The sequence below is a fragment of the Colossoma macropomum genome, unplaced genomic scaffold (genome assembly GCF_904425465.1).
Source record: "Colossoma macropomum unplaced genomic scaffold, Colossoma_macropomum, whole genome shotgun sequence".
Lineage (NCBI taxonomy): Eukaryota > Metazoa > Chordata > Actinopteri > Characiformes > Serrasalmidae > Colossoma > Colossoma macropomum.
In genome coordinates this window covers 9,442,709-9,463,250 of record NW_023494809.1, presented here as the reverse complement: position 1 = coordinate 9,463,250, position 20,542 = coordinate 9,442,709, and the positions used below count along the sequence as shown (strand labels likewise).

Genomic DNA, 20,542 nt, shown 5'->3' with positions numbered 1-20,542 from the left:
CTGTGACAGATGCCTTTTGCTACTAGTTATTTATTTTATCTGCAGAACATTTTATTCATAAAAACAAATTTTCAAATGGTAGTATTTTTATTCATTCATTCATTCATTCATATATGAATAATTCCTCTGTTTTGTGATTTTTAAATGTGGTAGTGATTAGGTTGTAATTGTTATGAATAATTGCATCAATTAAAAAAAAACTTTAAACCGACTCTTTAAAATCGACTATTTAAACGTGGCGCCCCTTTCAGGCCGCCGTAGGCCCCGCCCTCTTCCCCTCCATGTAAAGCGGTAATGGTAGCAGCGATAAAACTTCGCCAACTTCTGCTTTCGGTATCGCGCGGCGGGCCGACCGGGCTGTGCAGTCCAGCATGACTCGCTTTCCCCCGAAACCGTGGCCGCTTCTCGCCCGTTTCCTCTGCTGCTGTGTTGTGATCGCTGCCGTGCAGGGAGGCTTGTCCAACACGAAGCTGTGGAGCGTTCGGGCCGGCCTCGGAGGCTTTGATCCCGGCGACCCAGCCCCAGCTTTCCGCGTCCCCATCCTGGATGGAGAGTTCAGCTACCCGCCGCTGGGCTCCTCCAGGTCCTCGCTGATCATCCACGCCTTCACCAACAAGTCGGCGTTTCTGGAGTGCCTGTGGACCTCCAACGAGTCCCTCTCGGACCTGATCGAGTTCCTTCCGCCCAGCGCCCAGGTGCTCGTCCTCTCCATGGACGACTCGGCGGTCGAGCAGGCGCTGTGGATGCGGGAGCAGGTGTATGGAGCCGCCGGTGGCAGGTGGGGGGTCCTGCTGGGAGGGGCTGGGTCCGTTTTGTACTCTCAGTTAGTGAAAACACTGTATCCAGCAACCGCAAAACCGGCTGGTCATGATAACTTACACACGACAGCTTTTCCACGGAACGTTGTAATAAAAGTGGCCGATATAACAAACATGTAGCATCGCGATACTTTTCTTCACGATACGCGATTCTTGTGTATCACCATATTTAGTTTTTCTGAGGTTTCTGAGACCTATAAACAAGTTGGAATGGAAAAAAACGCACCAGTAAAACAGTACTATATTGTATTAAAACAGGATATAAAAGTCTGTAAAAAGGTTTTAATCAACATTTTCCCAAAATCGTTGATTAAAAACAAACATGAGAAAAAGACAATTTAAAAGATAATCTATTAAAATAAGATGATGTCATAATGGACTGTCATCCAATCAGCAACTTGTTCCTAGGCAGTTTATAGTTCCTTTTGCAGTTTATACAGTTACTGGGCACTGGCTATTGCTGTTATTGTTGTTGTTTACACTAGGGCTGGGCGATATGGCCAAACTATTATCATGATACATGATATGCATCGCAATATTTGTTCTGAGGTTTCTGAGATTTGTAAACAAGTTGGAATGGAAAAAAATGCACCAGCATAACAGTTTTAAAAAAGACTATAAAAAAATAAAGCGTTTCCCAAGAAACATGAAAAGATATACTTAGTAATAAAAGACAAGTAATAATTTAGAAAAATAAGATGATGTCAGTATGGACTGACATCCAATCAGTTACTTGTCACTATGCTTTATGTAGTTATGTACTGGCTGTTGTGTTGTTGTTGTTTGTTGTTGTTGTTTACACTATGGGTGGGCAAAATAGCCAAACTGTAATGTGCATCATAATATTATATAAGTTAAAAACATATGAAAAATGCATCAGTAGTGCCACATTTCATAAAGTACTATTCAAAAAGGCAAATCCAGTGAAGTTTGTTAAACTTTTTACATGTTAAATCCAATTAAACAGGACTAATTATGTTCTCCAGCATGCAGTTGGTGAGTTCTTTAGGTACTGATGATATCCATGACATGCTCTGAAAAGCATATTGTGACATAATGGTAGATTTTATCTCGACCATCCATATTTAAGTTATTAATTTTTTATGTACTGTCTTGTGGTGAAATTAGAATGTGAATGTGGTTAGAATGTGACTCTCTTATCGTTGTTGTGTATCATGCTGTGAGTGTATGCAAATCTCTTGCACATTTTTAAGTGTCTATATGCAAATCCTAGTGGTTTCCTAGTAGATATACTGCATGCATTGCATGTCATACAGACTGCATGGCCAAAGTGTCCTGAGAAGTGGACCGTTTGGGGAGCGTGATGAGCGCCGGTGATCATGTAATACATACTTTCTCACACTCGTCAGGGGGAAGGAGATTTTGTCCAGAGTGCACTTCTCGTCCGTTCCTGTCCAAGCACTGGGGAACTGGATCCCTCGAGTGCTCTACTCGTGGGGGTGTGGAGGACACAACTGCGGCCTTGCACAGGCAGTTTTCACCTCTCCAGGTAATGCATAGTCATGCAGTGCTCAAAGCTGAAGAACAGTAGGCATAACAAGGGACACAGTAAGGGACGGCTGCTGGCCTATGAGATGGAGTATCATGAGCTTTTCCTCAAGTGCATACATTTAATTTAATACATGATTAAGATGAAGGTGGCACAGGGAATTTTCCTCCTTTGCAGAGATTTAATTTCAAAGGCATTAAGCACTATAAGTTGGGGTGTCAACCTGATTTATTTGCGTAAACTTCCCTTCGGAAGAAAGAACCACTTTCATGTGACGTTATGATGTGCTGCTTGTTTTTAGGCTGGGCTGTGCCGGTGATAGCGAAGCGTCTGAATGCGAGGTATGACTGGCTGAATGGACAGTGGGAATATACTCAGCCGTATATTCTGGCTGAAGCGGGTGATGGTTGTAAACCCGTCCCTAAGGTTGCAGGAGCTGTTGCCTGGGTGTCTGAAGGCGGCTGCTCTTTCTTCACAAAGGTAAGATGTAAATTAAGGTGCAAGTTAATTAAAGGAATAGTCAAGCGAAAAATCTAATTCGCAAACCCAACTGCAAAACATTTGGAACTGTAGAAACTGGCTAAATTTACGTGCAAAGATTTTTGCCAGTCAGATTGAATACATTCCGATTATAGATTAAGACTGAAGTGATTATGTGCACTTTACACAATAATTTAATAGAAATCTGTTTACATGCCCACTACAAGTAATCCGATCCAAAATGACGTGCATGCATAGAGAACCACTTAGTGTAGACGTTACCATAGCATGGCGTGAGTCCAGTCAGAGTGAGATGAGCAGCAGTGAGCAGAGCTTGTGTTTTACTTTAAAATGATGTCAGACTCAGGAAAACGTTGTTCACATGTACTTATTAAAGAAGGCCGAGAGGAAGACGTCGTGTTCTGAGACACATAAGCTGGACGTCCGTCCCACCGCCGTCTTTTAAAGCTCAAAGCATAAACTTTGTCTCCTCTGCAGACCAGTTTCTGCTCCCGCCATGTTATACACTTTCGCAATGACGCGATGCACATGCGCAGAACGTACTTACAGTTTCCGATTGGGAAAGTAATTGGGTACAGGTGTTTACACGACCAGTCCGATTGAGGCCATTCAGAATACAATTTCTATCCGATTTTACATGGATGCATTCTATTCCAATTGAGCTATTAGTTGGACTATTAACGGGTTATTAGGCTGCATGTAAACGTGGCTAATGTAAATAAAAGCAGCCAGCAGTGATTAGCGAGTTTAATTGGAAACAGTACAAAGACAAGATATGGATTGTTTCAGCTAATTAATTTCATTGTTTTTGTGAATACAAACGCTTATTCTAAATTTGATGTTCCAAAAAAGTTAGAACTGGGCATGTTTACCACTGTGTTCAATCATCTTTCCTTTTCATGCCGTTCGGTCGTTCTGGTGTTTAGGACACCAGATGCTGTAGTTGTGAAAGTGGAATTTTTCCCATTCTTGCTTGTTTTAACACTTCAGCTGCTAAACAGTTGGAGGTCTCTGTTGTCATATATTGCGCTTCGAAATGCACCACACGTTTTCAATGGGAGACAGGTCTGGACTGCAGGCAGGTCAGTCCAGCATCTGCACTCTCTTACAGTGAAGCCACATGCAAAATGTGGTTTGGTGTTGTCTTGCTGAAGCAAGCAGGGGCGTCCCTGAAAAAGACGTTGTCTAGATGGCGGCATGTCATACATTTCCATATCTCCATTTTTTTCTATTTTTATTTTTCTGCATAGTTTGTGTAAAAACGATGTGTGACAATGTCAAAATAAATGGACCAACAGAAATGCTCCAAAATTGCTTGAATTCACTTGCATTAAAAGTTAAGTAAGTTTTGCCTTTAAAGCACTACTCTCACACCTGCCTTTAGGTTACTTGGTAGATTTTCAGTTTAGCCAGTTAAGGTTTTGATCCCCATCATAGAAAACATTAAGATACTTTACCTCTGTGTTTTCAGTTGCTCTTCAGTTTTAGTTTTCTTGCTGTAACTCGTCTTAAGATTTAAAATGAAATCCATTTTTCCCCCCACAGATCAAAGCCATGGCTGAATCTAATGCTTCTGGGGTGCTGGTGTATGCCTTACCTGGGAACCCTATTCAGGATATGAACTGTGTTGGGGAAGAATGTGACACCAGCCTCAGCATTCCTGCTGCTATGCTGCACATCGAGCCTGCTGTAGTGCGAGCCCTATCGTAAGACTCTCTCTTTGGTCTCCATGTTAAAAGCGATCTGAACTGGAGTGTATGAGTGGAACTAGGAATAGCTGATTGGTCAAACGCAACCTTAACAGAATCATCACGTGTCACTGGAGTCAGATGAGCGCTATTAAAAGAAACACTAGCTATCTGTGACTGTTCAAATCAGTCATTCAGTAAAGGCCAAGTCAAAACTCCTCCATTGTTGCTACGCTAGATTTGCATGAGATCATGTGACCACACATGCGAAAGAGAACCTTGCATACTTTCACGCTTATGCTATGTGATGGGGGAAACAGACCCGGGCACTCGGCCAGATAGTTCTGGGCTTGGATTTGTTACTGGTGGAAAAACGCCATTAAAAAAACATCATATCAAACATTGTTGATCACTCTTCATCATCATAATAATAATAATAATAATAATAATAATAATAGTAGTAGTAGTAGATGAGCAATAAATAATTTGTATAGTGCCTTTCTTAAACCCAGAGTAAGGCAGCTAGTAGAAAAGTTATTTTCTACTAAGAAAATAAACAAAGTAGACCAGACACCAAAAGGTATTTAGAGATTTTGTTCCATTCAAAGTAGAGGTGGGCGATATTGCAAAAATATAATATTGCGATACTGATACGTCATTTTCACGATGCACGATATGTCACGATATTTCATTTTTTTCAGACGTCTGATCAGTTGGAACTGAGAAGAAAGAACCAGTGGTGTTACTTTTTAAAAAGTACTATTAAAAAACTGTAAATACAGTGATTTTTTTATTCAGTATTTGGTATACAGTGTTGCACTAAATCCAGTTAAAAGGGACTAATTTTGCTCTCTTTATAATGAAACATGCATTTGGTCAGTGTTCTACAAATATCAGTGACATACATATGTTCAGAAAAGCGTATTGTATGGTGACAAATTATCACAATAACACTATATATTGTTATATTGCCCAGCCTTAATTCAAAGTAATGTGGAAACAGCAAGAATGTATTAAAGGATAGACAGTATAGGCTACTGTAATTATCTATTCATTTTTTTCAAGATTTGATATCCACTTTTGAAATGTTGATTTATTTTTAATTCTTGATGTTGCACAGTTTTCTCAACCATTTATGAATCATCTACAGCTCTGTTCATCGTTCATTCTTATTTGCAGCTTCATGCTAATCATTCGAAATTTTGTATGTTTGTTTAACAGGATGGGGCAGCCAGTTAATGTGTCATTCCAGGTCACTCCGTCACCAAACTTCTTCATCGCAATAAACCAGCAGGGGAAGTTGGCGGAGATGGGCTGGTTCCTCTACCCGACTTTTCGGTTCCTTAGCTGGCAGGCTCAGTGGTACGGCAACAGAATAAAACTGCTCATACTTCTTTTCAGATAATCCATTCATTCACAAAAATATCTTTGCTTTGAAGAGTATTAGCCTTCATCTTCACTGGTTGTGTTCAGAAAGTCAGTAGACTCTGAAAGCAGCAAAGTTTCATCATAAAATGGCCTGAATGATAGACTTTCTCTAGGCTTTCAGACCTGGGCCCTTTTACTGGGGCAGACTCACTATCTTTGGACAATTTGGTCGTTTTAAAAAAGGCTGTTTCGCAGCTGTGACGTTTAGAAAGTAAATGGACTCTGAAAGCAATATTTCAGCCACGTTTCATCATAAAAATGGGCTGAATTATAGACTTTCTGTAGGCTTTCAGGCTTGGATGCTTTCACAAGGACATGTGCTTTCAAAGAAAGGTTTATGAACCAATTTGTCTCTGCAGGTTTGACTTCTATGCAGACTTGCTGGAGCACATTAGAAGGCCTGCTGATGTGGTGCTCGTGTTCAACAAAACGCTGATGCAGGGTAACGCCGGGGCCCAGGCTGTGGTGGAGCTTCCCTCAGGTCAGTTCAATTTCTTCACCATTAATAGGAATGTACACTGTAAAAGACTAGCATTTTATCCATGGTCATACTAGATTGGACTCCAGCCTTCAGGACATCTTCCCTAAAAGAACCAAACAGTTCGGTATTGCTTTGCTACCCCAAAACAGAATAAAACTAGGGGTGTGAAAAAGCACTGATTCACTGGCCTTTACTCATCAAAATTGAATGCAGTCAAATCCTTTTTTGTTTTTTTATTTTTTTTTTGTTTTTTTATTTTTTTTATTGATCAGTTTTGTCTTTTGGTGTATCTGTACTACAACTTCTGGTGATTTAATATCATGAAAGAAAGCTTGATGTGCAGTTAATTAACAAACTATTATCACTATCATCTGTAATATCAATAATAAGAATAAAAAAAGAAAGTAACAATAATAGTTATAGTACAAAGATAGATGTGCATGTTTTGCAAACTCATTGGAATAAGCCAGTGATTGCCAAACTGTGGTACATGTGCCCCCAGGGTATGTCGAATGACACTGGCGGTACGTCAAAAATTTCTGACATTAATCTTCGTGAAATTTCGTTTAATCAGCCAGCAGCAGAAATAGATTACTTCCCAGATACAAGCGACACAAGCAGCTTCCAGCACATGGCAAACTCATGCTCTAATAGTTCTCTATTTTAGTCTTTTGTTATAATGGGTTATATTAGAGAAGAAAGAGTTTCAGTCTGGCTCCTTTTGAGCATTTAGAAGAAAATAACAGTAGAGTTAACCTAATCCAGTTCACGGTGCAACTGTGCCTATCCTTTGCTCACTGTCATTTAAGGTCTGTATGATCCTTGTTAGTCATGTACTTGAGTTGGAGTCACTAGGTTGCTCTGACAGGAACACCAGACCTGTGACTGTGATACAGTAGTACAGAAACATCCTTAAAATTAATTTATAAGGTATTATTCATTAACAAAAATGTCTATATTCGTACACAATGTAAATACAAATATAACTTAAAAACTACAGTAATGGTCTTAAATGATCTTCATGAATTAGGGCTTGCTTAATGTAAGTATGTAAGTTTTATTTATAAAGCACTCTTAAAACAACTTGCGGTGACCAAAGTGCTGTACATCAAATCAGCACACACATAAACAACACAACAAGTAAAAGAGTAAAATACAAAAATAAGAGTTACATAAAATAGGGAAGAAAAAAAGTGAATAAAAGAGTAAAAGAGAAATAAAAAACATAAGATGATGGAAAAAAACCCCAAAAGACTTAAAACACGGACTTTAACATGTATAATTACCACAGACACTCACTATTCAAATGCACGTTTGTATAAATATGTTTTTAGTCTTGATTTAAAAACAGTGATTGAAGGTGCTTGGCGAATAGTGGGAGGTGGAATGTTCCATAGTCTTGGTGCATAGACTGCAAATGCACGATCACCCTTAAGCTTCAAACGAGCCCTAGGAAGAGCCAGGAAGTTCTGCGAGGATGATCTCAAAGCTCGCTATGCGGTAGAGGGAGTGAGCATACTGCCTACATACGAGGGGCCTGACCATTAAGTGCTTTAAAAACAAATAAAAGCACTTTGAATTGTATCCTGAACTGGACAGGTAGCCAATGAAGTGAAGCGAGGACTGGAGTAATATGGTCTCTTTTCTTGGTTCTAGTCAGTAACCTAACTGATGCATTTTGGACTAACTGTAAGCGCTGCAGCAGAGACTGGTTAATCCCTATATACAAAGAATTACAGTAGTCAGTTCTAGAGGAGATGAATGCATGAATAACTTTCTCCAGGTCAGAAAAACAGAGAAAAGTAAATGATATGTTAATGAAATACTGGCTGGCTGGCGCTTGATTTCACGCACGGAAGCCGATTCGTCATTTGTGCCCAAATCTCTGCTCGTTTTGATGTTGTACGAATGTTTCGTGAATTAGACACATCATTAAAAGCAGTCTAATGTGCACCTTGACGAACAATGGGCATTGTTATATCAATCTGAAGGTTGTAACTGGAGAATTTATTTTAATCGTGTATTGATTTTTATCATCTGTGTTCTACATTTCAGTATTTAGTCAAACTTCTAAAAATTATTCTGTATTGTACCAAAGAAATCAGACTGAGCTGTGGAAAAGTTTGAGATTTCTTGCTGCAGGGCTGCATGATATGAACATAAAGCTGATATCATGATGACAATGAGAAGCAATAATTTATCAAATATTATTAAATAATGTGCTTTTGGCTGGAAGTGCAGACTGTTTTTGCTGTGTAAACTGAACTCTAACTTCTTTCACAAATAGCAAAAATCCGTTCAAAGAAGCTAAAAATAATGACATGTTAAATCTGCTTAAATCAGAACTGCAAGCACATTTTTGTGCACCGTAAGTCAAAAACACCTCAGCTGCTACTTCTGTTGCCTCATACTGTTGTTCGTTGTCAGACCTGCTGAAGTATAACGTGCTGGAGCTGGACGCGGCTCTGTCCTGTCCAGGCATCAGGGATGAAACGTGCGCTCACTGGGATCACACAGTGCAGCTGTTTGTGTGCTGTGACCAGTCCAGTCCGTACTGTAACCAGGAGCTGGGCCGCTGGATCACCGCCTTCCGGAGGTACACAGTGCGCAGCCCCTCACCCCTACTAGCACAACACTTTACAAATCTCAGTGAAGTATTAACTGTAAATACCCACCACCAAGAGTTATTCAAAGAACTACAGTTGGTTTCCTTAAGCCCGTTCTGAGAGATATGTGAGTATGAAGAACCTTTTTAGTGTGAAGGTTCTGTATCGGTTTAGGGGTTTTTTTTTCTAGGATCTTTACATGATCTGGAGGTTCTTTATTACAGCAAAGGTCGAGACAGTCAGTTTGTCGATTTTGAGATCTCATATACATAATAAAAGCCCTATAATGTAAAATAATATATTTGTAATGTACTTTTGTTGTTATCTATCTGTCTGTCTATCTATCTATCTATATATCTGTCTATCTGTCTATTTATCTATCTATCTGTCTGTCTATCTGTATCTATCTGTCTGTCTGTCTGTCTTTGCCCTTTTGAAAAGCTAGGCTCTAAACCAGGCCGATGATTAGAGCTGTAAGAAAAATTACAGCATATAGTGTTGAAATTTTTTAGCTAACATTTTTAGCTTTATTTTTTTGGTTAACCAAAAAAGTCCTGTTTTTGGTCTTTTATTGTGCTTTCTACCTGGTTTCTGATGGTTTCCCCAACACTTACACCTGCCCAGGGGGAGGTGTAAATATTTAGTAACTACTAAGCCCAACGTTTAAACTAGTTTGTGTGGTGCAACTCGTTCTGATTTACCTGAACCTAGTAAACACATGTTACAACTAGCCTACATTTGAACTTGAGCACAGCTGGTACAGCCGGCCACTGGACTAGTTCTAGGGATTAGTTCTGGCCTAAACAATGATTTGAATGGGGATTTTCACGTTGAAAAGAAACCAGGAATGGGCTTAATCCTTGTCCAGATAATCAACCATTATTTTTCACCGTGTGTGTATTTTTGTTTGTGTATGATCCGCCATAAAAATATAAATAAATAAATCAGTTCTACACTGTATGCTGGAAATTTGCTTCAGCTCCACCACAGGTCTGAGTTTTAGGACAGTTCTGTGGGCATTGATAGTTTGGTGATGTATTGTTAGTGTCGTGTCCCTGTTTTGGCAGAGGTACAGGCCGTTGGGTGACAGATGTGTCGCCTCTCCTTGCACTGCTGAACGGCACGCGTTGCTCCTTGGCGATGAAGACCGTCCCCTGGGCGATGCCCTGGATGACGACCCTGAACCTGCGATTCAGCTATAGCAACCACTCAGGTCAGAACATCCCAGTCCCCCTGGACTAACTACAACGTTTTCCAATGCTCAGATAAAGAACATTATAACCCTGATAACAGCAAAAACAGGTCACAGTGAACAATAAACAACACGCAGGTCTGAATAATGCAGCTTATAGCACGTTCATGGTGCTCAGTTGGGTGCGTGTAAGAGAAAAATGTAATGGAAAACTCTTGAGTTACACTTTTGGTCACCTCCAGAGGATTACAGTTATATGTAGCCAGGCTGAAACTCACAGATTGTTCCAGTAGCTCTCTAGGAGCTCCTCAAATGGAGGGGTAAGATGGAAAGAAATTGGTCAATTACACCAATTTCCCTTTCAGGGAGAGGGGCTGGAGTGCAGACTTGCTTTTGTTAGAAGGTACAAAATGTGCTTGAATCAGACAGTGTTATAGGTCTCGTTCTTAAAGGATTATTGCAGCGTTTTTCAGCATAATCTCTGTGCACACAGGCCACACACTGCAAAAATGAAATCATCTTAAATCTAGTCGATATATCTAATATTTCCCATTTTGAGATGGTGGTGCACTGATTATAAGATTATTTAGCTTATTTCTAGACATTTTTATTTGTTTTAAATGATTTTATTAAGCAAAATTATCTCACTGTGCTGTCAGATAATTTAGCTGGTTCCAAGCACATTTCTCAAAACAAGCCAAATGATCTGCCACTATAGTGAGAATTTTACTTAATAAAATGACTTAAAATATATGAAAAAAATGTCTAGAAATAAGCTAGACAATCTTATAAGTGCTCACCCATCTCAAAAGGGGAAATATTAGATAGATCGACTAGAATTAACACAGTTTTACTTGACAGGATGCCATTTTTTGCAGTGCAGTATTCTGTAGCGCAGCATTAGCCTCATCAGTTTGACAGAATTCAGTTTAATGTAGTTTTAATGTTTTCATACATCAGTGTTCTCTCACTACAATACCCAGCATGCATTACGCAAATACATGATACAGCCATTGGAAATCCCTGTGGTGTCAGCCAATCCTGACTGCTAGCCTAGTCACTGATCTATAGGCCAATATATACAATCAGACTAGTAGTTTCACGTCGTAGCACAAAATAGTAAAGAAAACGGCGACAACTAGCAACAAAATGGACACCAGAGATACGTTTTTACTCTTTTCAGCCAGAGAAAAGAAGCCAGACTCTGAGGTGGGATAGCCACCATACTAACATTAGCTAAAGCTGTCATTTCGGTCATTTGAGGACTCCATTCACTTCAATGTAATGAAGATTTCAACATAGCTATTGATAGTTGAAGTGCAGTATTTGGCTTCCAGGCAGTAACATTAGCTATCTGACTTTGAGTTCACCAAACTAAAAACCCTGCATCCAAAAATCCTCCTTCTTTCCTTCAATATACATCATCAGAAGGGGTTTTCCTAGTCTTTCAACTGGAAAATCCCACTCTAAATGCTTTTCTAAGTACAAAAACTAGTACAGTACAGATGCAACATGATAGAAATCAGGTTAAAAACCCTGGATCATTCCTTTAAATTAGAGCAGTCTTCTTTTAGCCCTTGAACTCTGTGCTGCTTTGTGATTTACAGCTCTGGTTTCTTATTGTCTCTAAAGGACGTACCTCTGTTATCACCTGTGCGCATCCTCACTGGATCTGTTCATTCATTTGCCAAGTACTAAGTAGTGGTGTTGCATAATTTTGCAGTGACTGAGCACAAGTTCCGTGTAATTAAAGGGGAATTCTGGCGTTTAAAAAAAGCTCTGCATGATGAAATGTTTCATATGTAAGCAAAACAATTCAGAGTGGTTTGGTGTAGGGAAATTTCAGATTGTTCACAGTGGTGGTGATAGGAACCAGACGTCTGAAGAGTTTAATGCCTCTAAAAGCTCTCTCTCAAAGTTAGTACAGTTTTGGCCTAAAACATATATTTTTAAAACCCATATAAAATATGGATAAAAAGCTTCATTACGTGTAGGTTCACTGGTCATTTTGGATGGCTATCTTTATGACCACTGGTTCCTATCATCACCACTGTAAAGAAAAATCAGTGAGTCAGTAAATTTCTCTACAGTTAACCATTTCACAGTGACACCCCCCTGAATGACTTTGTTTACATCTCAGTAAATTCTTTTTAAATACAAGGATAGTGTTGCATCTTTGGAACGTGGCAGGATGCAGTTTGAACAAAAATTATGCTTTTTTTATCGTACAGGAAACTCTTCAGAGAAGCTTAACCCGTTCAAGTTGATGATGCTGTACAACGGTGGAAAATTTGACAGGGATTACAACAGTAAATACCAGGAGATCAAGTTTGAAATTCCAGCTTCAACTAAGAAGGTGAATACATCAGTGTGGATCTGGTGATAATTAGGGCTGTCATTGATTAGATCAGTAAACAAGTAGCATTTATTTTATGATTAATTAACAAGTCATATATGCAGAATTTAGAACGGCACACATTTAATTTCATATCTTATATGTACGATTTGTAACTACAAATATATTTGCATTCACAAACTCCTGCTGGTGTGGGTTTCCTCTCTTTCGACGATACTCAGAAAAGCATCTTGAGTGCTTATAGTGGCCGCTTGTGGAGAATGTTCAGACTGTTCTACAATTACAGACTGTAGTCCATCTGTTTCTCTGCGTACTTAGACTTTTACTCTGTTCTTCAGTGGTCAGGACCCCCACAGAACCACCACAGAGCAGGTATTATTTGGGTGGTGAATCATTCTCAGCTCTGCAGTGACGCTGCAGTGGTGTGTTGTTAGTGTTTAAAAACTCCAGCAGCATTGCTGTGTGTGATCCACTCGTACTAGCGCAACACACACTATGTCCACTCACTGTCCACTCTATTAGTCACACTTACCTGGTTGGTCCACCTTGTGGATGTAAAATCAGAGATGACAGCTGCACAATAGTACTGGTCATCCTCTAGTCCTTCGTCAGTGGTTACAGGACGCTATTGGCTACACATCTCTGGTTGGTGGTCTATTCTCAGTCCAGCAGTGATACTGAGGTGTTTAAAACTCCAGCAGCACTGCTGTGTCTGATCCACGCAGACCAGCACAACACACACTAACACACCGCCACCACGTCAGTGTCACTGCAGTGCTGAGAATGATCCACCACCCAAATAATACCTGCTCTGTGGTGGTCCTATGGGGGTCCTGACCATTGAAGAACATGGTAAAAGAATGGACTGCAGTCTGTAATTGTAGAACTACGAAGTGCTCCTATATGGTAAGTGGAGCTGATAAAATGGACGAGGAGGTAGTTAAAATGAAGCGGCCAGACTGCGTATACAGTATTCCTCAAACAGGAGACGTTTCTAGATAACACAGGAAATGGAGTCAGTGTGTTTGCATGTTCTGCAGGTGGAGTTGTATGCTGTTATCACCGGCCATGGCAGCGACGATAAGGGATGCTGCGAGTTCTGTGTGACGTCACACTACTTCCTTGTCAACAGACTCTACAACAACTCTCGTGTATTTGACTCAGCTGGTGAGTGATGCACCTGGTTTTTTGAATAATGAAACATAATTCAAGCAGGGCATGCAGCCCAGTTCCCAGAGAAGGGAGTTGTTTCGCAGTAGCAGTGTGTAAACTCAACTCGTCTTGCTAACAGCCACAGCATACATGCTGCTTCAGACTGTGCTACACCAGTGATTCAAGTATATTTTAAGTGAAATTATACCTAGAATGCAATGTGGGTGATATGAGCATAAAATGGCAAGTTTGATAAAGTTGGGTAAGAATATGAGAAACCATGAATTGAACCTCTTATTCACCAGGGTGTATTTTGGTTTATCCATCTGAATTTACATGACCAAATCGTAAGGCAGATTATTCAGTAACTGCATGAAATAAATGTAATTCTTTTTTTATTTTATTTATTTATTTCTTTTTGGTGAAAGCTCCCCTCAAATGAACAGGACATGTGTTTTATGATCACACATATTGCTATATGCTTACAATTTACTGCTGAAAGCCAAAAATCTTAGACGTTCTTTGTATTATTTTATAAAAATGATTTTTACAGAGCAGATCACTGCTCTGTAAATCACTGCTCTATAAACAGCCAAATCTGGGCTGTTTATAGTTTACAGCCCAGATTTGTGGAAAAAAGGGTCGACTTTCAGTAGACAAAAAAAATTGAGTTCAGCTTCTTTTATTATAAGAGTTTAAAATTACATCACTCATCTATTTGACCGGAAAGAAGACAGTTACAACTCTCAAACGACCCCCACCTTTTGAATGTAGCTTATGGAATATGAAAGTTATGAAGAATATGACGAAGTGTGTTTTGGAACCACCGGTGGTCTCAAGGAGTTGAAAAGGTTAAAAAATGCATGACTAGTTGGGAACCATTTTGTTTTTTTTGTTTTTTTTTTTGCTTTGTAAACAGATTAACTAACTTATCCTTGAAACAAAAATTCCAAATTACATTAGCATCATATGCTATTCTGTTACATATAAAAATGATTAAACACTAATAGCTACTGAGATGACAAGTCAAATTTATTTATATAGTGCCTTTTACAACCGTAGGACAGATCTGCGCCTTATTCTAACAGGAAAACAAATTTACCAAAAGCTTGACTAAACAGGTAAGTTTTTAGCCTAGACTTAAAGATGGAGGCTGTGTCTGAGTCCCGAACACAGACTGGTAGGCTATTCCAAAGCTGGGGGGCTTTGTATGAAAAGGCTCTTCCCCCTGACGTAACTTTATTTATTCTGGGTACTAATAATGAGCAGCACCTTGTGATCTAAGTGGGCGTGTCGGTAGATAATAGGAAATAAGGTCACTGAGGTACTGAGGAGCAAGGCCATTCAGAGCTTTATATGTCAGCAGAAGAATTTTGTACTCAATGCGGAATTTAACTGGCAACCAATGTAAGGTACACAAAATTGGGTTAATGTGGTCAAATGTCCTGGTTTTTTTCTGAGAACTCTGGCTGCAGCGTTCTGGACTAACTGAAGCTTGTTAAGGTTTTGGCTGGAACAGCCAGAAAGCAGAGCGTTACAGTAATCTAACCTGGACGTGATGAAGGCGTGAACTAACGTTTCTGCATCCTGTAGCGACAGTGCAGTTTCTTAATTTAGCGATGTTACGCAGTGGAGGAAAGCTATTCTGTATTTGGTAATATGCTCATCGAAGGCAGACTGGGATCAATCCTGACACAAAACTCTTTTACGATGTCTGTGCAATTGATGAAACTATCGAGATTAAGAGTAAACGTAGCAGATTATCTATAGCAGCTTTTGACCAAGAAGAGAACTTCTGTTTTGTCCGAGTTTAGTAAGAGGAGTTACTTGACATCCAGTCTTTAATGTCTTTTACACAGTCCTCTATCTTATTAAGTTCAGTTTTGTCCTCTGGTTTAGCTGAAATGTACAATTGTGTATCATCGGCATAGCAGTGGAAACTGATGCATGTTTTCTAATGATGGTACCCTAACAGTGTGTATCGTCATGGTAAACTAGTTGGTCCTATACATGAGCCCTTAGAACACAATTACATCTACTCTTGTGCAGAGCTGATGTTCCCACATTATACATGTAGCTAGCTCAAAGTCATCACTAAGGTAGTCATTTGAAACGCATCGCAAACCAGTCTGGTATGGATCACCTCATGCTCATGTTAAACCTTTTGTGTTTAACATTTGTTTATTTTCTGCAACTCGCATAAGGTGATCCATACCAGATGGTTTAGATGCTTTAGTGATTTTTTTCCAGAAAAATCTGTTTAGATGTGACCATTTGCTTAAAGGGACTCAATATCTGTTGCTTATGTCTCAGATCTGGGTCAAACTCTGTGTTAAGTAACTCAATAGCCAGTTTAAAAATGACGAGGAATAAAAAAAATATATATATATATATATTTGTTTTTCTTTCTTCGTTGATTGTTTGCGTGTAGGTTCGGCCCTGGGCTGTGCACTGCGAGTGGGAGAGGGAGGAGTGCCCAATGAGCACGGAACATGGCTGTATGGCCGTGGCGGCTGGTGTGACGGACTGCAAGTCGACCCATGGAGGATCGACCTCACTCCACAGGTGTGTTGCTACAGAGAGAATGTTGCTAAACCCGTCACTGTTGTGAAAAAAGTCTTGTTTCTCTGAAGTGATAACGTTCTTAACCTGCGCAGCGTCCGATTAGAGCTTGTAACTTGGAATTTCCAACCACTGACTAGGAAAAAACAGTCAATCATTCTGGGAATTCGTATTTGGAATGACAGAATGGTGTTCTTGTGCTGCGATCATGACAGCTGGGAATCTCCAAACTTCGAATCTCCTGCGTACCACCTAAAATTGATTATGCAGCTTCAGCTCTTTGAAATTGCTTGGATGCTCAGAGTAAACTAGCAGTTCTTTGGCTGCTGTGTATGTATAAAAAGCTCTTAAAAGGGTTTACAGTAGAATTAAAGAGCTGTTTAGTTAGTGCTTCATAGGTTTTAAACATGGATGAAGGCTAAGGCAGTTCACCATTTATATAATGTTAAAAATGACACAAAAGAATGCAGTTTGATAAATTCTGCACAGAAGGGCTTAACCTTGATTTACCCACGTATCCTCCTGTGCTTATTGGCATTATACAAAAATAGCACGACACCCAACAAAAAATTCAAGTCTTATTAAAATGCTTATGAGACACTATTACTACTTTTTCTTTGGGCACTGAAATGACGTCACAAATCTGCAACTCATAGAAGCTGGAGATCTTGAGAAACTCTGACTTTTCAAGGGTAAATTACGAGTTTGAGGCATGTTCAGATGGATTCTTTCTACTTGGAAGTTGTAGACTGATGAAAGCGGCATCAATCCTGAGTTCAGCATATGATTATAAATCGAATTTAAAGCAGTTTTTACTTTAAATCTGTCAACATACAGACACAGTTGTTGCTTAAGTCTATAACACTGACCAAAACATTCACAGTTTGAAAGGGCATAAATATCATTATTGAGTGCGTTTACATGCATTCCATAATCCGTTAACTGCAGAAAATCAGATTTTGTCAGTAATCCGATCAACGCGTTTACATGTACTTGAGTAATCAGATAATGGGGAAACTCCAGGTCTACATGAGTCAGGCTATAATCAGATTTCTGCTCTACAACCAGCCAATAAACTCAGAAGAAGACGTGACATAAACGTAATGTGAATCTCAAACTTCATGCTGCGTTTTTTTTTAAACATCGCACCACTTTACCTGAAAATATGAACATACATCATCTAGAAGATGAAGAATATTTAAATCCTTTATTTTGTTTTTAGATTTAGCGCCAATCCAAAAGTGTTTTGCTGCATCTCACAGCGACACTGCTTGCTTCTTTCCGAGACCGCTGTCTGTTCTCATCAACCCACTCTGAATGACTTTGTTTGCATCATAAACATTTAAAATTTAATAAAAAAGGTTGAATTTCTTGCAGTAGACACAAAATGCTTTCTTTCTATGTACTTAGTGATATAGAACTACGGTTTTGTCCAGTTGAGAAACGCATCTGTAGACGTGCTGGGATGCCATGTGTCATGAAGTCAGTTTAAGGCTTTCACTCTGCCATTCGGTGCTGCTGTGCTAAGAGTACTAAATCGTAATCCACTGCTGGAGGACAGAAGAGGATGTTCTGAGAGCGTCAAGCTCAGCCTGTGTGTTTGATTTGAAGTGAGCTAAAGTGCCCTTGGTCGTTGGATTAAGGAGGTAGCTTTAATGAACCACTGTGAAGCCCTATAAACTCACATTGGTTCCAGACACGCTGTTTGCTTTTTCTCACACTAGATTATGGCTTTGAAAGTGTATTACAGACAATGTAGAGCAGCGTAGACAGATTCACATTGTGTGATTGTGATGTGTTTCCAAGCCTTCAGAATGGAGCTTTTCTTACTAGTGTGATTTTATCATGATGCTCTATTTGGTATGTCTGAAATCAAAGGTGTCGGCTGTGATATGAAGTATACAAACTAAAGATTTACCCATTTAATGCACAGTGATCAGCCAATGACTCTCAGGTTTGGCTACTATTACTTAGGACTGGTCAATGTGACGATATATATCGTTATTGTGATAAATTGTGGTACAAGACAATATGTTTTTCTGAACATATCGTGTATATCACCAGTACTTGAACACTGACCAACTGCATGTTTTATTAAAAATAGAGCAAAAATAGTCCTGTTTAACTGCAACACAGTATTCAAAATATTGAATAAAAATTAATGTGTTCAGTTTTTGACAGAATTTTTAAAGTTTTTTTCTGTTTCAGCACTGCTGAAAAGACCAGCACACACTGGCCTGAGCTAGTTTATGTTGCTCTGCTGCGAATCTGGTCCTGGTTTTGTTGGTCACCTGGAATGGTCATGCTGGTTGGCCAGAAAATCAGCATCCAAAACACAACATACGCTGGTTTTGCTGGTGACCAGCTATGCTGGTCAGTGCTGGCTTTTCCAGCTGGGGACTGATCAGATGTTTTTAAAAAATTAATATCTTGACATATTATGTATTGTGAAAATTTCTTAAAGTATGGCGATAATAGATTTCTGCCATATCACCCATCTACTACTACTGTATGTAACGTTTTGACTAGCTTTGTTGGTTATTAAATCTGCCCCATACTAATAGAATGTGATGTTAGACATATTAAAAAACATTCAGGATGATATTTGAAGTGAAATTACACCATGAATGTAATGTAGGTGATGGTATTTATGTGGCTGGCTATGTGTTTTGTGCTGTGTACTAGCATAAGTACTGCTGTGTACTAGCTACGCTATTCTTGCTAACAGCTTGTCAAATAGACGTACTACTTCAACACACCACTAATTGAAGTGTATGTGAAGTGAAATAACACCATGAATGTAGTGTTACTGAGTAATAGGTATTCATATAGCTAGTCAAATGTTTGTCACATTGCTATGTGCTAACTAGTCACCAGATACCTGTTACTTCAGTCTAGAATACACTGTATAAATAACTGATGAACTGTCTTTCCTGAACTATTTGTTTGTTTATTTATCACCTCTGCAGCTGAAAATGAGTGGCCCCAATACAATCCTATACTTTGGGCTCTATGACGGACGGAACCCCAATCCAACCAAGGATCCAGGCTACATCATAATGTACTCCTATCTTGTTTTTTATAAGTGATTTTTTTTTTTTTAAAAAGATCTACTGTACATAGCAAAGCCAAGATTAAAGATGTTTATTTTGGAACTTCCATCTGGCTCTGGGGAATTCAGTGCACATTATGGAGCTTCATTTTTCTGTTATGGACAAACTGTTTTGAGTATTCAAAGCATAAGTATTGAGAGATTTTGCAGTTCTCAAACTGGGAGCCGTCCCGTAGTTTTAGAACATAAACATCCACATTTTGGAATCAAAAATCAATAAAAAATGGTCATATGTCAATCAAAGTACTTGAAGTTCATGACTACTTGGTTTTAGTAGAGTAGTAACTTCTGAGGTGAAGTTAAAGTCATTTGTCTTCTGTCTAAAGTCTTCGACAAAAGTGGCCAATTTTGCTCTCAGCAGAAATGACTGGTTAAGGTGGGGGTTTCTTCTGTGTTCATTAGAATGGGCCATTATGCATAATTAGCATGTCTTGCCTTGTTCTACTTGGTATGAGCTCAGGGAGATGAGTGATCGCTGGATAATTTTACGCCCACGAAGAGAATCCTGGACACTTATTCCTGTGTCTTAGGTTCTGTAATTATGTGCCTGCTTTGCATTTCTGCATTGAGTGACCCTGAATCTTAGTTATGTTTATTTTATTAAAACAAATGACTTTAAATTCCATTTTTGTCACAACCGAAACTTTAATGTTTCAGTAGTGACTTTTTGTATAAAAAAACACTAGCCAGTAGATGACTAGCAAGCACAGCTTTGAACAGTTGTACACACATAAATTCATAATATTTTCCATTAAAACACAAAGTTTACTTAACTGTGGAAAATGTGTTTCGGTAGCAACAATTCTTAACGCTCCACTGATTTTCAGAGTTTGGGATACATTAACATAAAAACAATAATGATAATGCTAGATAATATTAACCAGCTACTCTTTCCTGGTTAGCAGTGCCATTTAACATTTAGCGGTTGTTATTAGATTGAAGCTTTGACATTTTTTGAGTGGTGGATTCAAAATCATGCAAACAAAGGTTTCGATAGTGACATGAAACATGAAAACATGAAACAAGGTTTCAGTAGTGGCATGAAACATAAAAGAAAGGTGACTTGAAACTTGAAAAAAATGAAAGAAAAGAGGTTTCGGTAGTGACACGAAACGTGAAAGGAAACATGAAAGAAA

General features: G+C 39.1%; 1 protein-coding gene across 1 annotated transcript; it reads left to right on the top strand.

The window, feature by feature from the left end:
• The first annotated feature begins 295 nt into the window (after positions 1-295).
• Positions 296-19,453, top strand: si:dkey-256h2.1 (uncharacterized protein LOC337520 homolog). Its single transcript, XM_036558775.1, has 12 exons — positions 296-778; positions 2,189-2,328; positions 2,630-2,808; positions 4,375-4,535; positions 5,739-5,879; positions 6,305-6,426; positions 8,854-9,022; positions 10,100-10,245; positions 12,456-12,580; positions 13,621-13,747; positions 16,164-16,297; positions 19,264-19,453. The coding sequence occupies exons 1-12, from the start codon at positions 372-374 to the stop codon at positions 19,381-19,383; spliced, it is 1,971 nt and encodes a 656-aa protein (XP_036414668.1). The 5' UTR covers positions 296-371; the 3' UTR covers positions 19,384-19,453.
• The last annotated feature ends 1,089 nt before the right edge of the window (positions 19,454-20,542 follow it).

What these genes read in the sequence shown, in the direction of transcription:
- si:dkey-256h2.1 (XM_036558775.1), top strand. Translation starts at nt 372, where the DNA reads ATGACTCGCTTTCCCCCGAAACCGTGGCCGCTTCTCGCCCGTTTCCTC. An exon ending in TGGATCACCGCCTTCCGGAG is followed by an intron (nt 9,023 to 10,099) that starts GTACACAGTGCG and finishes CTGTTTTGGCAG; the next exon opens with AGGTACAGGCCGTTGGGTGA. An exon ending in GGATCGACCTCACTCCACAG is followed by an intron (nt 16,298 to 19,263) that starts GTGTGTTGCTAC and finishes TCACCTCTGCAG; the next exon opens with CTGAAAATGAGTGGCCCCAA.